Source organism: Phyllostomus discolor, chromosome 12 (assembly GCF_004126475.2).
Source record: "Phyllostomus discolor isolate MPI-MPIP mPhyDis1 chromosome 12, mPhyDis1.pri.v3, whole genome shotgun sequence".
NCBI lineage: Eukaryota > Metazoa > Chordata > Mammalia > Chiroptera > Phyllostomidae > Phyllostomus > Phyllostomus discolor.
In genome coordinates, this window is record NC_040914.2 from 21615199 (window position 1) to 21632872 (window position 17674).

At 49.3% G+C, this 17674-nt stretch overlaps 1 protein-coding gene across 1 annotated transcript; it reads right to left on the bottom strand.

Moving 5' to 3' along the window:
- Nucleotides 1-11532: 11532 nt before the first annotated feature.
- KLK14 (kallikrein related peptidase 14) lies at nt 11533-17016 on the bottom strand. The gene is made up of 5 exons (XM_028529135.2): nt 16185-17016; nt 15338-15506; nt 12895-13151; nt 12618-12754; nt 11533-11954 (listed from the first exon to the last, which is right to left on the bottom strand). The coding sequence occupies exons 1-5, from the start codon at nt 16222-16224 to the stop codon at nt 11802-11804; spliced, it is 756 nt and encodes a 251-aa protein (XP_028384936.1). The 5' UTR covers nt 16225-17016; the 3' UTR covers nt 11533-11801.
- Between the last annotated feature and the right edge of the window lie 658 nt (nt 17017-17674).

Consider the following 17674-nt stretch of genomic DNA (forward strand, 5'->3'; position numbering starts at 1 on the left):
AAGTGGAATAATAGATCTCTGTTCCTCTCTTCCTTCCTCTCTCTCTAAAAATCAATAAAATTATTTTTACTTCTATTCATTAATAAATGATAAAACTAGCAAGATGTTACAAAGAACCACACACATATATATATATAGGCAATAAGGAATGCTGAAATGAATTTATAAATAGATATAAAACTGTCTTATTCTACGTGAGGGGGGATTGTATTTCTACCTGCCAAAAGTGATTTGCATAGTTATGGACAAGAATTATTTGCCTTGCTTTTGGCTAGCTGTAATTTATAGAGTTGTTAAGCAGCTCAAAGACAGTAAGAGAAACAGAGACACCCCCCAAAACCAGTGAACTTATCTAGGCCTCCATCAAAGACACCTGTTGCACCCCTAATTTTTCCATCCACTAGGAAGAAAAGTTTGTGGTCAGGTTTAGGGTGGGTCTGAAGAGAGCTTTGGAACTGCAAGTGAGTTTTGGGAGAAGAATGGACATGTAGTGAGGATGGGATTGGAGTTAGTTTAGGGGATCGGGTTGAGTTGTAGTTGGGAGGTGTTTGGCGTTAAGCTGGGTTGGGGCTGGAGATGGGGCCAAGCCTAACATTTTGGATGGGGAGGTGTTGACATACAGTTGAATTGGTGTTGTGGGTTGACATTGACAATGAGGACTAGACATGAGGTTGAGCATCGGTGTCGATGCTCACCTGGTGTTGCTGGCGGTGGGCTGGGTCATGGCTGTGAACTCCTCTTGCGGTGACAGAAACGCAATTGTTCTTCCCCACTTTGGAATTCCCCCACCTCATAGGGCTGGACCCAGACTGGATACTAGGTTCACTCTTTTCTGGTGGAGTGGCAAGAGGGAGGATGCTGGGTTAAGTGAGGTGACAGGCCTGTGTGGGAGGAAGTCAGGGTACCTGTGCCCTCTCGTGGCCTGGGTCCACAATTCTACAAAAGCCTTTCTCTTCTGGGAAGGGCTGGGACCTGGAGTGGGGGTGGCTGGCTTTGGCATTGCTGAGGGGTGAGTGCCAGGTCAATGCTGGTATTCGAGCTTACGATTGGCCGGGACTTAGGCTGGCTGACTACCGTTGAAGTGAGGTCATGGACCCACCGAGGGTTGGGCATGTTCCACCCCCTCGTTTGATTGACTGGAGCCCACGGAGGGCAGTGAGGTGATGAAAGTCACACACTAGGTAGACCAAGTCCGGGTGCACTGTCTCACAGGGCAGAGTCTTCCCCGCTTCAGAGAGCAGGGCTGGGGAAAGAAGGACTAGAAAAATGGGCAGTGTTCCTGGTGGTTTAGAGCTGAGACTCTGGAGCTAGACTGCCTGAATCCAAGTAACAAGGATGCTCTGTGCCTCAGTGTCCCCATTTGTGCAATGGCACTATCAATAGCACCTACCGCATAGAGGAGGGTTAAATGAGTTAATATTGGAAGATGCTTATGCAAGAGCCTAATATGGACCCAGAGCCACATGCTGGCTTATTAAATAAGTAAATCCAGAGATGGAGGCAGCCCGAGGTTCTTGGAAGCCCCACCCTCGCTTGGCTTCAAAATGGGGTTCTTTGTGAGGCAGAAACTGGAAGTTCTGGTTGGAAGTGCCGGCCGGGATGAGAAAGTTGGCCCCACAACTAGGCCCAGAGGAGAGGCCCTGATACGAACCTGAAGGCAGCGGGGAGACAGAGAAAGACAAAGGATAGATACACAGAGGTAGACCATGTAGGTGGGAGAGGATGGGAAACACAGAGACAGACACAAAGCCATCAACACACAGAGACAGAGAGGTGTCCTGGGAAAAACCAGACCTGAGATGCACAGACTCGAGAGCCAGAAATTTTTTAGAGCTGGATCTCGGTGTTACAGATGTCGGAGGCCATCTTTCTGTGCAGCAAAGACAGATCACTGTGCACCCTTCCGATCAGCAAACACTAGAAAGGTCAGCCTTGCCACCTACCTGCAGGTGTGCCCACATCCTCTGCCTCCTCTCCTATTTCTACAGATGAGCAGCCTGCACCTCCACCTAGAACAGATGCCTCCACTCGTGCTGGGTATCCCGTCCCCTCTTGTCTTCTTGAGGACATTCCTTCAGCCAGCCAGCACTCTCTGCTGCCTTGTCCACATCATCAGTTTTTTCCCCTCCTAGTGAGCTGTCCCATCAACACACAAACATGCTACAATTTCTCCCATGTTCCATTAAAAGAATTTCTAAATACCCTCCCCTCCTTCACACTCTCCTGGCTGAATTTTTATTTCCCTGGACTGCAATTCTCTGAAGAGCTGGCTATACTCACTCTGCAATTTCTCTCCTCTTGTTCTCTCTTGAGCCCCTTCTCTGCAGGCTTTCTCCCCGACTGCTCTGCCAACACCAGGGGCACTAATAACTGGCACAACCCAGCAGCCAGCTCTGTTGGATGTATCTTACTGAATTATCAGCAGCATTTAAGAAGTGGATCACCCCTGTTCCTGCAGAATGTCTCTTCTCAGCTGCTGGGGCATGGCTTCCTCATAACTCATTGGCTGCTCCTCATCCGTGTCTGAGGCTGTTTGCTCCTCACCTCCCCAAGCTCTACATGGTGGGGCATCTCAGGTCCTCTTCTCTGCTGTATCTCTGCTCACTCCCTTGGTGATCTCATCTGGTCTCATGGCCTTAAATACCATCCACTTGCTGATGACTCCCAACTTTGTGTCTCCAACCAGACCTCATTCTAGAACTCTTGGCTTCATATCCAACTGCCTACTCAACATCTCCAAGTTCAAAACCAAACTCACGTCCTCCACTTCCCTCACGTCCCAGACAAACTCCTCTTGCAGTCTGGGTCTTCTCGGTAGATGGTCTCTCCATCCTCCCATCCCTCGACCCAAACCTCAGTCTCGCCCTTGAATTCCTTTGCTCATACCACACGTCCACTTGGTTACCAAACCCTGTCAGCTCTGCCTTCAAAACAGATCCAGAATCTGCCCGTTTCTCAACACCGTCCATCCTCGCCGCCCTGGTCCCTCCCAGCCGCCATCATCTCTCACCCTGGATTATTGTACGTGTCCTATCTGATGGCTCCGTTTCTGTCCTTGTCCACCTACATTCTATTTGCGACACAGCAGCCAGACTGACCTTTTAAAAAGTAAGTCAGGGCAGGCCACTCCTCTTCTCAAAATCCTGCAATGCCTTCTACCTCACTCGGAGTGAAAGTCGAGTTCCCTCAGGGTGTCCCACAGGCTCTAGACCATTGGACCCAGGAGTCCTCTGATGTCATCAACCTCCTCCCCTCCTGGTTCTTTCGTGCTGCTGGGCACACTCCCACCTCAGGGCTGTTCTTCACACTGTGGGAACTCTCTTCCCAACCAGCTGTCTACGTGGTTTCTCCTATTCTCGTCTCAACGTAGGAAACATTGGTACCTGTAGGAAATTTTTGGTGAGTTTATTTGAGCTAAATTCATGTCAATCCTGGGAAGCAACATCTCAACGGACTGACAAATGGTGTGGAGGATGGCAGTGTAGCACTTTATTTTATACATAACACTCAAAGGAGGAGACACAGGGAGGTTAGATGAAATCCACTGGTGACCGATCAGGGGAGTGGGAGAAAGCAAGGCAGTGAAACCTCTGCGATTGGATAAAAAGTAAAAGGAATACCATATTTTGCCGTGTATGATGCATACCCATGGTTTTGTGCACACTGCACATGGGATTATACGTTATTATACCCATGGTATGTCATCATTATACCCATGTAAAATGTGCATCCTTATTTTTCCCCTCAAAAATTTGGGTAAAAAAGTGAGCATTATACTCAGGCAGACACATACATCTTTTTTTTTCTTTCCATTCTTGTTTTCACACGTATTTCTTTTACATAGGTAGGTGAGGGATAGTTAACAGTCAAAAATGAACAAAAGCCCTGGTTGGTGTGGCTCAGTGGATTGAGCACTGACCTGCAAACCAAAGGGCTGCTGGTTTGATTCCCAGTCAGGGCACATGCCTGGGTTGTCATGTTTCTCTCCCTCTCTTTCTTCCTCCCTTCCTCTTTGTGTAAATCTAAATAAATAAAATCTTTTTAGAAAACCATGATAACAATAACAATGATGGGATTTGTGGTCTCAGCTTGTGCCCAAGGGGTCTGGGAAAAAGGGAAGTCACCTTAACATTCCAAAGGAATGTTATGTAGATGAAAAAAAAAAAAACCAGTAGACAGTCTCAGTTAAGGTAAAGATCGACTTTTGTTAGGGAAAAATACTGGCCTACAACATGACTACCTGCCATGAACAAACCGCTTTAGTTAGTAAGTTTTAATTTCAGACCATCCTTTGTGGTTACCTTAGGTCTCTCAGTTTGTAAGGCCACCTCGTAGGCTTCCCCTAGCTTGTCAGGCTCCTATGTGGCCCCTTTTCTTCCACACTTGTCATTGTCCCCATGAAGACTTCCTTGACTACTGTAATTGGGTAACCCAAGACAGGTTCAGTGAATCACTAGAGGGACTCACAGAACTCAGAAAAGCTGCTATACTCACGGTGTTGTTTATTACAGCAAAAGGCTACAGATTAACGTGAACACAGGAAAACAGTACCTAGGGCAGAGGCTAGGAGAGAGGCCCAAGCTTCCTGTTTCCCTCTCTTGGTGTAGTCACACAGAGAACACTGAATTCTCCTAGCAATGGCTTCTTATTTTATTTTTTAAAAGATTTTATTTATTTATTTTTAGAGAGAGGGGAAGGGAAAGAGAAAGAAGGAGAGAAACATCAATGTGTGGTTGCCTCTCCCACGTCTCCTACTAGGGACCCGGCCCACAACCTAGGCACATGCACATCCGTGCTCAATCCACTGAGTTACACCAGTCAGGGCCCAACAATGGCTTAAAAAATCTTGTTTATTCTACTACAGTTGTCCCAATTTCCCCATTTGCTCTCCTCCATCCAGCCCATCCCACCCCCATCCTGCTCCCACAGTTAATCCCCGCACTGCTGTCCGTGACCATGGGTCATTCATACAGGTTCTTTGATTACTTCCTTCCCCTTCTTCCCACCATTCTCCCCTCCCCAATTTTCTCCAGCAGCTGTCAGTCTGTTCCCTCTTTCCATGTCTCTGGTTCTGTTTTGCTCATTAGTTTATTTTGTTCATTGGATTCCTCTTACAGGTGAGATCATACGGTATTTGTCTTTCACTGACTGCCTTATTTCACTTAGGATAATAGTCTCCAGTTCCATCCATGGGGTTGCAAAGGGTAAGAATTCCTCCTTCTTTCTTTCCACTGTGTAGTATTCCATTGTGTAGATGAACCGCAGTTTTTTAATCCACTCATCTACTGGTGGACACTTAGGCTGTTTCCAACACTTGGCTATAAATAATGCTGCTATGAACACCGGGGTGCATAAGTGTTTTTTAAAAAAAGATTTTATTTATTTTTAGAGAGATAGGAAGGGGCAGAGAAAGAGAAGGAGAGAAGCATCAATGTGCAAGAGATACATCAATCAGTTGCCTCTTGCAAGCTCCCAGCTGGGACCAGCCTACTACCCAGGCATGTGCCCTAATGAGAAATGAAACCAGTGACACTTCGGTTTGCAGGCCAGCACTCAATGCACTGAGCCACACCAGCCAGGGCAAATTCTTTTGAAATGGTGTTTTGGGATTTTTAGGGTATATTCCCAGCAGTGGGATTGGAAGTGGGTTACATAAGGCAGTTCCATTTTTAATTTTTTAAAAGATTATTTATTTTTAGAGAAGAGAAGGGATGGAGAAAGATGGAGACATCAATGTGTGGTTGCCTCTCACGTATCCCCCACTGGGGACCTGGCCTACAACCCAGGCATGTGCCTTGACTGGGAATCGAATTGATGACCCTCCGGATCACAGGCTGGTGCTCAATCCACTGAGCTACACCAGCCAGGGCCATTTTTAATTTTTTTGAGAAGATTCCATACTGTTTTCCACAGAGGCTGCACCCAACCATGGCGTTTGACAACACATACAGACTGGTACCCACCAGGGGAGCTCACCTGAGCTCTAGTGTTTAGGTATTGTATTGGGTGTTGGTCATGTAGGCACAGCTCTCTACCCTTGGGGATTGTCCTTACTCAGTCTCTGGGCCCTCCGGAAATCCAGCTGATCACAATATGCTCTGAGGACTGCACCAGAAGTCACCCTGTTAGAGGACAGACTCTCTAGCATGGTCCAGTGCCCCCAGATAAACAAAAACAGGATATTGCAGAGTCTTAGTGGTTATCTCCCAGAATCTAGGCAAAGGCCAAGCCTTTGTTTGTAATGTGCAGGGCCTGCTGAGTTAACAACCCTTCATGCGTAACCACCCACTTACCATTGCAACCCTCACGGAAGTAAAGCACAGTGCAGAAAATACTGTCAATAATATGCTAATAGCTGTGCATGGTTCCAGGTGGGTACTAGGCTTATCAGGGAGAATCACTCCGTAAATTATATAAATGCCTGATCACTATGCTGTACACCTGAAACAAATATAAAATAATAATGAATGTCAAGTGTAATTGACAAGTTAAAGGGGACTCACCCATTAATGGGATAATTTGAGTCCTGCCAACAGGTGGGAAATGTTCACTTAACAATTAAAAACAAAACAAAACATAAAACATTGCCGCTCTCCTCTACAATCCTCTGTCCCTTTAGTCTCCCATCTGTAATGTTTTACTTATTGATTATTTCTTTGTCTGCCTCTCCTCTGGAAGTTCCTCAAGGCAGAGGTGTTTATCTGTGTTTTTTTTTTTTTTAAAGAGACTTTATTTATTTATTTTTAGAGAGATGGGAAGGGAAAGAGAAAGAGAGGGAGAGAAACATTGACATGTGAGAGAGAGATACATCCATTACTTACTCTTGTATGCTCCCAGCTGGGGACCTAGCCCACAACCCAGGCATGTACCCTGACTGGGAATCGTACCGGTAACTCTTTGGTCTGCAGGCTGGTGCTCAATTCACTGAGCCACTCCAGCCAGGGCTAAGGTGTTTATCTCTTTTGTTCCTAGGACAGTACCTGGCACATAAAAGGAGTCAATGAATATTTGCTGAATGAATGATCTACCGGCACTACTGAAGATATGGGGAGGAACCTTTCTCATATAGACAAAAATCTGCTGGTACTTGGTGAAAACGATTAAGGGTAGGCCTTTGGGTCCAGTAGTCCTGCTCAAATATTCTGGGGATGTCTCCTCTAGGTAGGAAGAAGCATGCCCCCCGTCAAGATTTAGAACAAGAGACCTTACCCAAGACAGGAAATGGGAAGGTCTTACGGGGAGCTCTACTCCCTGTGTTGTCAAGAAAGCCCAATCGGATCCACTCTATGTTTACAATGCAGCTCTGTGGTTGTACCAGCCCATCCCCTTAGCTTTCTTTGCCCCTCTGCAAAATACTTTCTCCATCTTTGTCCTGGCATGAACGTCCACATGGCTGGCCATGGCTGCCCACACTGGATCGTATTTTATTTTATTTTTTAAATAAATCCTTTTTGGTGATGAAATAAATACCTAGTCGACTTTTGTTTGTGGTTGACACCCCAAATGGTCATTGCATCATGGCTTGGGTAGTGGAAAGAATAAGGTGTGTTCCTCACTGGGGGACTGGGTCATTGACACGGTGGATGGAAAAGTGGTGCTCAAATAAATCACAAAGTCCCAGCTGGGCAGGGCTTGGGGAGCAGTCACACCCGGCACCTATCACTTCTTTAGTGAGAAGTTTTTCAGGCAGTCCTCTCCATTGTTTTTGTGCATCCAGGTTAACCTGCCTTTGAAATGCCAGAAGTAATGCCCCTTGAAGGTGTAACCATCCTCAAGAGAGCACATAATCTTGTTAATTTTCCTGTAATCCGATGCCTGCCTTGCTTTCTCCTACTTTCTTGTAATCTTCCTTAGTTCCCTCCTTAATTTATTTTTTGTTTTTTGAGAGAGAGAGAGACAGAGAGGAAGAGAGAGAGAGAGAGAGAGAGAGAGAGAGAGAGAGAGAGAGAGAGAGAGAGAGAGAGGGAAATCATCGGTTTGTTGTTACGCGTATTTATGCAATCATTGACTTATTCATACATGTGCTCAGACTGGAGATACAGCCCTCAACCTTGGTGTGTCGGGATGACACTCTAACCAACTGAGCTACCCAGTCAGGGTTTCACTCTCTTCATTTCAAATGCATAAAAAAGAGCCGCAAAACTGTTACTCCCCACGGCATTTGAGATCTTGCTTCCCAGCACGTGTGGTCATTTTGGCTCCAATAAACTCTCAACAAACATTCTCTGCCAGTCTGGACGTTTCAGATGGCGACACCATGGCTGGGTGCCCCTCAAACTTCAATATGCACTGAGTCCTCTGGGGGTTTTGGCAAAGTGCAGATTCTGCTTTTAGTTGGTCTGGGCTGGGGTGGGAGGGGGGGTCCAAGACTCAACTCCTACTAAGCGTCAGGTGGTTACAAGTCTGCTGTTTTGGAGACCACTCTATGAAAAGCAGGGATAAGACTAGAGAAGGGTGGTCCAAGAGGACTTCCCTCGGTGATAGAATTGTTTTATTTATCAGCAGCACACAATACAGCTGCCACCGGCCACACAGGGTTATCAAGTGCCAACACGTTGCTGTGCAACCTAGGAATGGAAATGCAACACGTGTTGAATGGAGCTAATCTTAATTTTAAAAAGACCACAAGTGGCTAGTAGACTGCACAGGTTGAGAAGACTGTGGCCGTTAGAAACAGTAAGCTAGATGAGCAAACAGCAGTGTGGATAGGTTGACACTGTGTGGTGGGATGAGGTCACTGTTTTAACACGGCAACCTGACTCCTCACCCACACTCACTTTCCTTGGTACCCTATTTTATCAAATCTAAAATGCTGTCAAGGTAAGAAACATCTAAACCTGTAAATGAGTTTTGTGAGAGTTGATGGCAGCCAGACTAAAGATATATGCTGGGGAGCAAAATCGCAAATGCTCCTGAAAATGAAAGTTTTCAGGGTTCTTTCTTGCATTTGAAGATAAGGAGGGAATGAAGGAAAGTAACATGGAGGTGGGAGATGACGAGGTGAGGATTGTATGGTGTGCTTTCTTGAGGGTTAACGACCCCTTCAACGGGTATGACTTCTGGCATTTCAAAGATGTATGTGCTCACGTAGGTGCACAAGAACAATGGCCAGGGCTGGCTTAAGACCTTCCACTAAAGAAGTTACATGCCTGGGACTTGACTACCCACCACTACCTGCCCAGTTGGGAATTTATGATGAGATCCCCCTGAGAGGTTACTTTCTGTAGAGCCCCCTTCCCTTTTTTTGGTCCACAATGCTGTGGATTGTATTTGCACTTTTATTTTATATACCAGTAAGAAAGAAAAAAGGGATATGGATTAAAGTGTGACATAATGCCAAGTTAGTTGGAATATACCTTCCACTTTTAGAAACGTTAAGAATGTGAAAGAGCCCTGGCTCCGTGGCTCAGTTGGTTGGAGCACTGCCCTATACACTAAAAGGTTGCAGGTTTGATCCCCAGTGAGGGAGCATACAGGAGGCAACTGATGAATATTTCTCTCTCACATCTCTCTCTCTCTCTCCCTCCCTTTTTCTTCTCTCTCTAAAAATCAATAAAACACTTCCAGCCAAGATGGAGGCATAGGTAGACACACTGTGCCTCCTTGCACAACAAAAACTAAGGACAACAAAAATTTAGAAATAAAAATCAATGAAACATATCCTTAAGTGAGGATTAGAAACTAATAATAACAAAAATAAATAAATAAAAATGTGAAAGGAATGTGCATTTGAGAAGCAATAAAATATGGTACTCCATCCTCAACCACCACAGCTGGAAGTGTGGGCTAGAAATCAGATTAAAGAATCTTTAAAGTGTGTTTACTTAGCTTTAGAGAAGGTTGCAGGCCAAGAATTATAGCAGAGCTGTACCCTCATCACACTCGGCATCTGCAGCTTCCCAAGCACAAGGCTGCTTGTCTTCCCTTTGGGCCCCCCACCCCCACCCCAGAGCTTGTTGGGCTGCTGCCTGTAGGCACCACACTGTGCCTATTTCCCCTCGACAAAAGGTGGAGTCTCTATGTCTCAGCAATCTCTGAGCACCGGTTGTCACGCAGGCCCCAGACCCGCCACCTCAGAACGCTCTGATTCTGTGCTGTCCCCCCACACAGCAGTGGACACTGGTGAAGCCACACTGTGTGCCACTCTGTTCAAACACGGCAGCACCCAAGCACAGAACTGCAAGCAGACGGACGACAATACGATCGTCAGGCTGTTCCTGGGATGACCTGTGCCATAGTGTGTCGGTGAGGGTTTAACAACAGCTCTCTGGCCTGTGCTGTTGCTAATTTCTGTGGTGTAAATATTGCCACTGGGCTGATACCCACCTACCAATGCAAAGTCAACTGACACAGAATCAGAAGCCCACCATTATAGATGTAATGTGGTGCGGACACAAATAACTTCAAAGCATGGCTATCGGTAAAAATAATTAGGAATTGATGAATTTCGAGTACTATGAACTTCCTTTTTTTTCTTTTGAAATTTTATATGTTTATTTGAACCTAATTAAAAACATGCTTAGGAGCAAGTTACTCTTGGACTTTGTTTTTTTAATATACCTTGTTTAATTATAAGTTTATGTAATTTAATTTTTAATAATGGCTGTGTTTAGCAACCTGCTCTCAAAATTCCTGAAAACTTGCCAATAGTCTCTTCTGGGCTGGTATGAATGAGTTGGCTCCTGCACACACTGGGCCCGATGCCCAGCCCAAGTTTATTGACGTTTTTACTCACCGGGGACTCTCTACTTTGCTTTTAAATTATGTGTATTGTTTCTTGTCCATCACCTCCTGCTAGAATGTAAGCTCTGTGAGGAGAAACATTTAGTTTTGTCTGGGTCGTTCACAGCTCCACCTTCTAGAGCAATGCCTGTTGCAAGGCAAGTTCAAGTTCGAGATAAGTACACCCATGCCTGGTGCACAGTAGGTGCCCGATAAAATAGTTGTTGATGAACGAAAGTAAGGAGGGAAATGAAATTCGTAGCACGATGGTTTCCTGTAAATGAAGAGCAAGACAAGGCAACCAGGCACTGGCATTCGGGTGCATGGCATCTGAGGCCACTGGTGCCAGAGCCTGTGGGGAGGGAGGAGAGCAGGGCTGACAGGTGGAAATAAAACCAATATAACGATAGCAGGGCTCTGCCAGGACTTGAACTTCGGAGCGTGATTAACTCAACTCTCTTCACCTGAGATCTGATTTAAAAAAAAAAAAAAAAAAGAGGACTTCTGTATTTGCATAGGGTTTTCCAGGAAACAGTGCGTCTTTGCCCTCCCTGCCCCGGGCCTCGGCACTCTCCTCCGCTGGCAGGACCCAGCCGGGAGGCGGGGCCGCGCTGCAGAGCCGGGAGGTCTCCTCCTTCACACCGGACACAGTGGCTGGGAGAGTGGATTGGGAACGACGGGCGTTCCACTCAGCCAGCCTTAGACCCAGCTCCTAGCTGTGTGCCAGGGAGCTGCTGTGCGCCTCTTGGGTGAACGAAATGAACAGAAGGATGGGGTTTAGGGTGATTCCGTTTTTATTATCACGTGTTTGGGTTTTAGAGACACTAAATCTTTGGAAGTGTTGCTGGTTTGGTGCCTTTGGGCTCCTGCCCGCTGTGCTGTGGGGGGTAGGGAGACAACATCCAAGGGGCTGCTCTGGGAGTGGGGGGAGCTCTGGGCCAGGGGTCGGGGCCAGGATGTTGGGGGCTTGGTATCCAGGGTCTGAGGGAGCGAGGGATAGGGGCCAGGGCCCCTGGGTCTCAGGTGGAGCGTGCAGGCCTGGGCAGCAAGTGGGCAGCGATGTCCTGTCAATCCGGCAGTCAGCCGCCCCTCATGGTTTGCTGGATCCAGCTGTAGTACTTGCAGAGGTTGGTGTAGACTCCGGGGTAGCCAGGCAGGGCACAGCGCTCCATCCCCCAGGACACAAGGCCCTGGAGCTGCCCTTGACACACCAGGGGTCCCCCAGAATCTCCCTAAGGGGGAGAAACCGATGGAGACGCCTATGGACAGAGTGCCAGAGCCTTGTGCGAGGAGAAGTCGAGAGAGATGGAGATGGGGAAGCACAAGGGCTGACACCCAGGGGTAGGGGAGGGGGAGTGGAGGGACTCTGCTGATATCAGCCCTGGGGTTGGGGGTCACTGCCTCCCTTCTTCTCTGGTTGCTGCTGCCTCTGGGTTTTGCTGAGCTCCTCTTTGTCTTTGCCCTGACTCTACAGAACCGTGTGTATCTCATTATATTCCTCTGTCTTTGGGGTCATCTCCTAGGGGTGGATGTCTGGCGGCCCTGATCACAGATTTCCGGGTGTCCATATTTAATAGTGACAATGACAGCTGTGATCAGAGCTGTAGGCAGGTGCTGCTCTGCACTCTTTCTCTCTCTGTGGATGTGAACCACCTCATCTAATTCCACCCATGGCTCCTAAAGGCGCCACCTCTGCTTGACAGATAAGGAGACTGAGGCACAGAAGGATTAGGTTCCTTGCAAGAGCTTATAGCTAGGAGGGAGCCTGGTTGTTCTAATCTCTCTCTGGGTCTTGGGGGGCCCACCCCTCTGATTCTCATGCTCCTGAGATGCTTTTGTACTGAAGTCCCAGCCCCAAGCCCTCCCCAGTCTCCGGCTCTCACCCTGGGCCTCACCTGACAAGAGTCCTTTCCACCGTTGGGGACCCCGGCACAGACCATACCGGCAGTGATGGCTCCAGGGTAGGCATTCTTACACTGCTGGTCGGAGGCGATCTCGATGTTCACACACTGCAGACTGTTGGGGTAGCTGGCTGGAGAGGCACTGAGGGGTCATGACTTGGGTCTACCCTCCAACAGGACCCAGGAATATGGGGACCCACCTCCTCCTCCTTCAGACCCAGGACCCCAGCCCCCAGAGCCTCCCCTGCCTTCAGGACACAGGGTTCCTCACCAATGGGACTGGATGTGGTGCCCCAGCCAGACACGAGGCAGGAGGTGCCAGGGCGGGCACAGCTCTGGGCCAGAGTGATGGGCCTCACCGCCTGCCCCAGCTGTGCAGGCCGACTCAGCTGCAGAAGCATCAGATCGTTGTCGTTGGTCCGGTGGTTGTACTGGGGATGTGGCACCTGGCGCACCACACGCAGCACCTGCTGTGTGGCCTCGTTCTTATTCTTCAGGTTTTGTTTGCCCAAGGCAACCCGCAGGTTCCTGGACCAGGACCCGCAAGAGCAGCACTGTTCATGATATGGCCTGGAGACACCTCCCCACACTCCAGCCCCATTCCGTCTAACTGTGGGCTGAGCGCCTGCTGGTCTCCTGTGTCCTGGGTAGTAGGCTCCCTTGGCCCAGTCCCACTGTCCTCCCCTGCTCTCTTGAGCTGGACTCCCAGGTCTGAGGGAGGAGAGGCTTCTGGCTTCTGGCTTCTGGCTTGGGTGTACGGTAATGGTTGGGAGTTCTCGGCCAGTGCCAGGTTCTGTGGTCTGTGTTCTAAGCCAGGCCCTGGCTATAGCTCTAGACTCTAAATCAGAATTGATATTCTGGCCTAGGCTCCAGGGAGGGTCCATCCTGGTTCTAGCCTGGTTTCTGGGTTCTGAACATTCTGGACTTTGAAGTCCAAGCTGGGATTGGAGTTCTAGATTGAGTTGGGATTGTGGCATGCTTTCCAGACACTGGTGTGAGCTTTCAGTTTTAGGGTAAGTTGAGGGTTTTGTTTTGAGCTCTGCATTACAGCTGGAATCTGGGCTCTAGATATTGATTTCAGCTTTTAGTTTTGGGGTAGGGTGAAGATGTTATATTGACAACTGGATTAAGACCTGAGCCATGGGCCCTGGCTGGTGTGGCTCAGTGGATTGAGCACCAGCCTGCAAACCAAAGAGTCACCTGTTTGATTCCCAGTCAGGGCACATGCCTGGGCTATGGGCCAAGTCCCCAGTAGGGGGCGCATGAGAGGCAACCACACATTGATGTTTCTCTCCCTCTCTTTCTCCCTCCCTTCCCCTCTGTCTAAAAATAAATAAATAAAATCTTAAAAAAAAAAAGACCCAAGCTATGGATTCTGGACAGTGATATGAGCTCCACTTTCTAGGTTGAGTTCTGGGCTCTTGCTTAAGTCCTGATCTATAATCTGAGCTTTAGGCCATGGTTTGGGCTTAAGGTTTTCAACATTGTTCTGAGTTCTTGATTCTAGAGTGGGCTGTGTTTCACACTGAAATATAGTTTAGTTTGAGCTCTTGGTTCTAGATTCCAGTCAGAGCCCTTGACCTCAGGTTGGGTTCTGGGTACTAGATGGAACCCTTGGATCCAAGTTTCCAGATGCTGGTTTGCCTTCTGGGCTTTATACCCTAGGCTCTGGGCTGAGTTCTGGGCTCTAGGTTCTCAACTTGAGCTTCAGTTTACAGCATTAGATCTGGTTCCTAGGCAGTACGATGAGTATCTGGAGCCTAGTTTCTTGGTTTAGGTCTAGAATCTTAGAGGGGTTATGCGCCCTGTGTGGGGTTTAAGATTATAGCCTGCATTCTGGGATTTAGATGCTGGGTTGAGATCTGGGATCTAGGCTGCTCAAAGGGGAGCTGTAGACTGGACTCTGAACTAAACATTGGATCTAGAGGGGGCTCCAGGTTCTGATTCTCTCCTACATGCTGAGCTGTATGATCCACCTGTAAGCAGGGTTCTGGATTTATGGCTGGACTATAGGGTCTGATCCAGACTCTGTATTAGAATGTTTCATAGAGTCTTGCTATGTGTTCTGCCCTTGACTGCATTCTGCAAAAAACTCTTTTCAAACACTAGGCAGTGTTCTGAGAGTGGTCCTGGGTTTCTAAATGGAGATCTTGGCCCTGGCTGGTATGGCTCAGTGGATTGAGCACCAGCCTGCAAACCAAAGGGTCACCTGTTTGATTCCTAGTCAGGGCACATGCCTAGGCTGCGGGCCAAGTCCCCAGTAGGGGGTGCATGAGAAGCAACCACACACTGATATTTCTCTCCCTCTCTTTCCCCCTCCTTTCCTCTCTGTCTAAAAATAAATAAATAAATAAATAAATAAATAAATAAATAAATACCTTGCTTCAAATTCATCCAATTCCAGAATTCACCAATCTAGAATTTTTAGTCTCTATGTGGAGCCTGGCCTCTGTATGGATCTCAAGATGACACATTAGGTTCTAGGTTCTGTGTGGGCCTCCAAGCTGGCAAATGGGTCCTACACTGTCAACCCGCTTTCAGAATCTAATGTGAGTTCAAGATGTATGGTGGGTTCTAGGCTTTTCTCTAGACACCCCCCCAACTGGGACCCAGCTACTACTTTGGGTTCTGGACCAGGGTCCACGTTCTCAGCTGAGCCCTGGGCTCCAGGCTGGAATTCCATTGTCATGAGAATAGGGGAGAGCATCACTCACCGGCGGGAGCAGTGAGCAGCGGTGATGACCCACCGGTCTGACAGCAGGGCCCCTCCACAGAGGAAGCGACAGGTGACACCCACCAGCAGGGCTGCTTGCCACGGCTGGGAGTGCGGGATGCACGGGTAGCCACCAATTATCTTGTTATCCCCTTGGCCCTGTGCCATGGCTAGGAACAGGGAGGGGTGGGGTGGGCAAGCAGGTGAATAAATGCCCTTCACCCCCCAAAAATCTAGGATGTCCAGGACCCAAATCCTCTTTTCTTGGCTTAACCCTTGAACCACCATACCTGTCTGCCATGGCCAATATGAGATAAGCCCAACATGGCCCCACTGCCTCGACACAATAGGGAGCGTACTGAACCCCACCCCCTTGTCTGATCCAGGGTCTTGCTATGTGTTCTACCCTTGACTGCATTCTGCAACAAACACTTCTCATTAATCCTTCTCCAAGACACTCAAGGAGTTCCCTGCCCCTTCCCCAAATTTCCCACACACCCACTCTGTATGCATGCGGCATCCCTGCCAAGAGCTCACCACCCCATCCTCACCGCCACCACCGCCGCCATTTCCAACAGCATGCCGTCTTTCCCTGAGCTAGTTCTTCCTGACACAGTGCAGGGCACCCTGGGGCCCTCTTTTCTTTCATGACCCATGAGACCTCCTGATACAACCACAGGTCAGCACTTAAGCTCCCCTCCAGCAAGTTCCTCAGACTTGATTTCCAAACTACCCCCTACTCCCATCACCACATCCCCCATGAGCATCCTGGGTCCCCAGGGCCCCTTGTCCCTCCTTTCTCAGCATTTCCAGGGGACTTCATAGCCCTGGCCCCATTGCTGTCTTACCTACAGCCAAGATCTGAAGTGCGGCCAGCAGGAGGAACATTCTGGGTGCTGGGGGCTGGGTTCTGGCAAAGACAGAGAGAAAGTGAGGGAGAAGGAGGCGGTGAAAGACCCAGAGGTTGAGGGACAGAGACAAGAGCCTCTCACACAGAGCCCGAGACCCTGAGAGGCATGGATACTGGACAGTGAGGGCCTGAGGTCCTTGGTGGCTGGAGGTGGGATGCTGAACAAGGTTTGCGTCCAGTCCGGCCCTGGTGTCTTCCTGTGTGGAGGAAGTGGGGGTGGTGCATCACCTCCCTGTCACTCCGTGGAGGCCTTTTATCCCTGGTCTGGGCAGTTGGACCTGCCCCCCCCACCACACCCTTTTCCTGACATTTTTTTAGAATTGCTTAGTTCCCATTCCAAGACTCGCTCCTGCCATCTCCTCCCTCCCCTCTCTGGCCAGGGAAGCAGCTACAGTTGTTAGTGAGAACCCGCCTGGCCAGTGGCAAATATGTGACAGTGTGGAAGGGATCCAGAGAGGGGTACCCCAGGGAAGGGTGGACGAGGAGGCGAGGGGGACTCAGGAGAAGGTGCTGGGAGGGGCTGAGAGAGGGCGTGGCAGAGGCTGGAAGTGTGAGAGAAGTCACACTCAGGTGGAGAGGGAAGGAAAGGCTGAGGAAAATACAGGCCCAGAGCGACGTGAGGAAGGCAGAACTGAGGGTAATGGGGCAGAGGAGGCGGACGGAGAAAGAGAAGACCGGGGAGGGAGGCCCAGAGAGAGAGACAGATTCATGGAGAGACGGAGGAGGCAAAGCAGAGCTAGAGGCAGAGAAAACAGGGAAGAAGGTGAAGACGGAACAGAAGCAGGCCCAGAGCAAGAGGAGCAGGGAAAGAGAGAGCGAGGAAGTGGGGGTGGCCCCTCCCCCAAACACACACCTGCGGCATAAGGGCCGTGATGATGGAAGGAGGTGCAGAGAGGCCATCGAAGGAGAGCAGGAAGGCAACAGGAGAGAGAGAGAGAGCGCGCGCAGGGGGAGAGAGAGCAGCGGGGGGCCAGCAGGAGCCAGGCCGTCCTGTCTCCCTTGCTGGCTCCCTTTGTGGTCCTCACAGTCCCCAAAGGTGGGCAGACGGCAAGGCTCAGTGCGGAACTGGAGAGTAGGATACAGAGACGGAGTAAGAGATGCAGACCCAGACAGAGAGGGACAGGGTCCCAGAGAGAACACGAGACGCAGAGCAGTGAGATGAGGAAGGGTCCCGGGGGACACCGAAGGTGGAGCCCTGGGTTTGGGGGACACATGCAAACTTGGGGCCTGTCCCGAGAGCTCAGCCCCTCCCCCAGCCTCTTAAACTTCCTAATGACTGCAATTTGTCTCTGGGCCTTGGCAGCTCCTCCCTGGACCACCACGCGGTGACTCAGGAGGCCGCCTCTCCGTGCTGTCCCTCCCTCACCGGCCCAGGGCTGGCTCCCAAACCGCCGCCCGCCCCCCTCTGCCTGGGCTGCCAAGAGCTTG

Coding starts and splice junctions, on each gene's coding strand:
- KLK14 (XM_028529135.2), bottom strand. CDS start 16,224: ATGTTCCTCCTGCTGGCCGCACTTCAGATCTTGGCTGTAG. Junction 13,152..15,337: donor GCTGCTCACTGCTCCCGCCG/GTGAGTGATGCT, acceptor GTCCTGGTCCAG/GAACCTGCGGGTTGCCTTGG. Junction 12,755..12,894: donor CACCACATCCAGTCCCATTG/GTGAGGAACCCT, acceptor GTGCCTCTCCAG/CCAGCTACCCCAACAGTCTG.